We start from the raw sequence: 3,830 nt of genomic DNA on the forward strand, positions 1-3,830 counted from the left end.
TTCTTCTAATTTATAATAATTATCTATTTTTCTTATTTTAATTTTCATGATCTCTATGCTTTTATCAAGATGTAAATATACATATTTATATATTAATTATTTTAAAGATGTATAATCTAAATATTCTTTTAGCTTTCTAATAATTAATCTGTTATTTATTAAATTTATATAAAATCTAACTGTTAACTTGAATCTAAAGATTTATATTTTTTCAAGTAATCTATTATTCATGGGTTTCCTCATGATCTTTATGGCTCTGATACCAATTAGGAGACTACTTAGAGCGGACAAAAATCATGAATCAAATAAATCAAAAATCATATAAATCAAAAACTACCAAAATCCAAATAATATTTAATTTTAAGGACTAAATTAGAAAATTTCTATCTTATAGTGACTTGTTATGTAATATCTAAATGAGGGGTATTTTGGGTATGTAAATTGTCTAAAGATCATTTTGGAAAAATGGCCCTTTTCTATAGGCTATTTTCATGTATTTCCCCCATCTTTTGGTTATTCACATTTTTATTCCCTTTTTCATTCATACGAATCTTCGGATACTAATTTCTTTGATTCAGTAATCTTCTTTTAGGATAATTAGCAAAAAAACATCCCTGTCGTTTGTACTCATTGTGAAAAAAGTTCCCATTGTTTCAAACAGTTCCCATTGTTTCAAACTTGCCATTTATACCCATATTTCAAATATTTCTTGCAGAATTGGTCATTTCTGTCTTATCCCATTAAATCATTCCGTTAAAAATGTGTAATTTGGCTTAAAAGATGCCTATCGTTTGCTTTAATTGCAAGCACGCCCGCCCGAAGTAGCATCCTTAGACACGCCCTTATCGCGGGAGGGGAAGAGACAAAAAAGTCCCTATCATTTCAATTTTGATATTTGGATACTCAGATTGACTTTCTTTGTTTAAAAAGTCCTTACTATCCATTTTCTCCACTACAACATTATGAGATAACTAATTTAAAATCATTTTTAAATTATTAAATAAATAAAATAATATAAAAATTGTATCTATGTTTTTTTTTTTTAAATTATGAACGAATCTCATATAAAACAATATAAAACATTATAATAAAAGAAAGATATTTTATTTTTCCAACTAATCCACCTCCACCACCACCACCACCACCACCAAAATAATTAAAAAAGAGAATTAAAAGTATAAAAAAATGTTTGATGAGTAATAAGCACCATTTTGTTTTTATAATTTTGTTAGTTTTTCTATTTTTAATTCTTTTTTATTTTTATTATACTTTTAATTATCTCTTTAATTTTATTTTTTATCCTTCGTGGTGGTGGTGGATTGTGGGGTTAGGTGAAGGCGTAGGTGGGTTAATTGAGAAGGTAAAATATTTTTCTTTTATTATAATATTTTAAGTTATTTGACGTGAAATTCGTTTGTACTTTTTAAAAAACGTGAAACTCTAGATACAATTTTTTTATATTATTAATATTTCTATTAATTTATTTAAAAATAATGATAAATTATTTATTTTACGGTATTATAATAGAGAACATAGATGGTAATGACATGTTAAGCAAAGAAATGTCAATCTAAGTGTCTAAATATCAAAATTGAAACAATAGAGAGTACTTGAGCAATGAAAACAAACAATAGGGAAGTTTTCACCAAATTACACATGTTTAACGGAAATGACCAATTTCACAAGAAATGTTTGAAATGAGGGTGTAAATGTCAAGTTTGAGACAATAGAGACCATTTTGACAATGAATACAAACGATAGGGATGCTTTTTGCTAATTATCCCTTCTTTTAAGAATCCTGTCACGGTTCCCTCAATTTCTTCATCAAAGAAAAATAAGGCAGGATCAAGCATCCGAATGACTCCATTGATCACGCTTCCTTCATATGATAATATCATTTTTTCATGCAGGTTTCCATATCTTGAATTTCGAATTGAAACGTTTTTGTATAATGTTGTTACTTGAATTGTTGCCTTGCTTATCCTTTAGTCAGTTTTCCTTAAAATGTTACTATGTTGATCAGTATTATGACTGAGAGGCATGGAGTCCTCTTAATGGAGGGACAAGGCTAAAAAATCAGCCATGACTCAGAACGAGGTGGGACGAGAATTATGATCCTCATCCTGTTTAAAAGTATTACATTTATAATAAAAAATTTGAAACAAATCCCATCATGTCCGCGCTTAAGCGACGATAGGGGTGAAGATGGACGTAAAATTCCCCAAAGGGGCCAAGATGAGGAACGGGGTCCCTCCCTGCTTGGAACCTGTCCCTTTGCCATTCCTATTGACCTGGATTCCTGCATTCAACGATACCAATTCTTTATACATGATTTTAATTTTGAATTGGGACGTGTGGAAGCAAAATTTGGCTGTAGATTTCAATGTATTATTTTCCCAATTTTTTGGTTTCAATCAGGTATTTTTCAGAATTTTTAAACCTCTACGTAGATTTCAAATTTCATTTTTCCCTAATATATTTTTGTCGAGTTTTCACGTGATAACATGTGTTTATATTGTCATTTTGAACTAAAATATACATAAAAAGTTGTTCGTTAAAATATGTTATGGTTTCATTAAACCTAAATTAAGAGAAAAAATGTTAATGACATTACTACAAATTCTCAACATGATTTGTCTGCCTTACCGTGCCTAAAAAAGAGAACTCCAAGTAACAACTAAGGTAGGTGCTGAGTTCGGGATTGACGACGAGATATTGATAGTTCTCGAGCTCGCTAGTAACTAGCTAATGCACTCGAGGAAATTTTATTTGAGGTCATGCAATTTTTCATCGACTTATAATCTTATTCAAGATGATCGATGAATTTCATTTTATGTTAATTTTATTAACAAACCTTTATATTGATATTTCAATTTGATCATTTTATTGAAAAATAATCTGACAATGCGTCACACTTGAATGAACGAATTTGAGACTTTGGCCAATAGAAATAATCCATTCGCAAAAGCATGGGAGCTTAATTAGTCCATGTTTGGTTCCATTTTCTAAAATTTATTTTTCTTCAAACTCATTTAATGGGATTCTCAGCTTTTATCAACTTTTCAACAATTTTCAATCAACATTTATCAAAATTTACTGAAGATCTGATTTTTATCTAAACCAAACATGTGCTTAATTAGTGAACACCAGCCTCAAACATCAGATAGGATATTTATCTACGAATCGCAATACTGACAAGCTTAGATAAGTAAAAATAAAAACCCTGAAAAACAAATGAATAAAAAAGAAAACAAAATTATATATAGAGAAAATTCAGCCAAAGCATTGATCACTGGGAAGTGGCCCAGGAATAGAACCCTGCTGAATAAACTGCAAGCCAAACACCACTACAATGGCAAGCAATGACAAATATGACAACCCTTCAACAGCTCCCAACAATCCAAATGGACCATTAGGCAAACCTGAACCAGTTTTAGACTTTGTATACAATGACCAACCCACAATTGCCACCACTACTAGGTAACTCACTCCCTCAAGTGCACCAATTGATCCTCCGGGCCCGGGCGGCAGGCCGCAGCCTGTCGTCTTAAGCGTGAAAAGAGACCATCCGATTACCGGGGTGGCAACCAATCCTCCGACAATGGCTGCTGCCTCGACTGCGCTATTGCCGCTTTCGCTACCTTCTTTTGCCATGGCACGGGCTTTAAGTCGTTGACTAGAAGGGAATTTGCTTCTATTTTTGACATTGTGATTACTTTTGGTTTGTAATAGGGGCTGTGTTGAGTGAGGTGGAGATAAGAGCAACATCTTAAGAGAGGCAAACGTTAGGCTTAGACAAGTGAAGTTTTTAAAGATTGGAAAGTAATGTA

At 31.7% G+C, this 3,830-nt stretch overlaps 1 protein-coding gene across 1 annotated transcript; it reads right to left on the reverse strand.

The window, feature by feature from the left end:
• Positions 1-3,235: 3,235 nt before the first annotated feature.
• Positions 3,236-3,830, reverse strand: LOC111397245. The gene has a single exon (XM_023024070.1). It carries the CDS (start codon positions 3,766-3,768, stop codon positions 3,274-3,276), a length of 495 nt encoding a protein of 164 aa, XP_022879838.1. The 5' UTR covers positions 3,769-3,830; the 3' UTR covers positions 3,236-3,273.

Source organism: Olea europaea, chromosome 7, assembly GCF_002742605.1.
Source record: "Olea europaea var. sylvestris chromosome 7, O_europaea_v1, whole genome shotgun sequence".
Taxonomy (NCBI): domain Eukaryota; kingdom Viridiplantae; phylum Streptophyta; class Magnoliopsida; order Lamiales; family Oleaceae; genus Olea; species Olea europaea.

Excerpts from the sequence above, each read along its gene's own strand:
- LOC111397245 (XM_023024070.1), bottom strand. The coding sequence starts at position 3,768 with ATGTTGCTCTTATCTCCACCTCACTCAACACAGCCCCTATTACAAACC.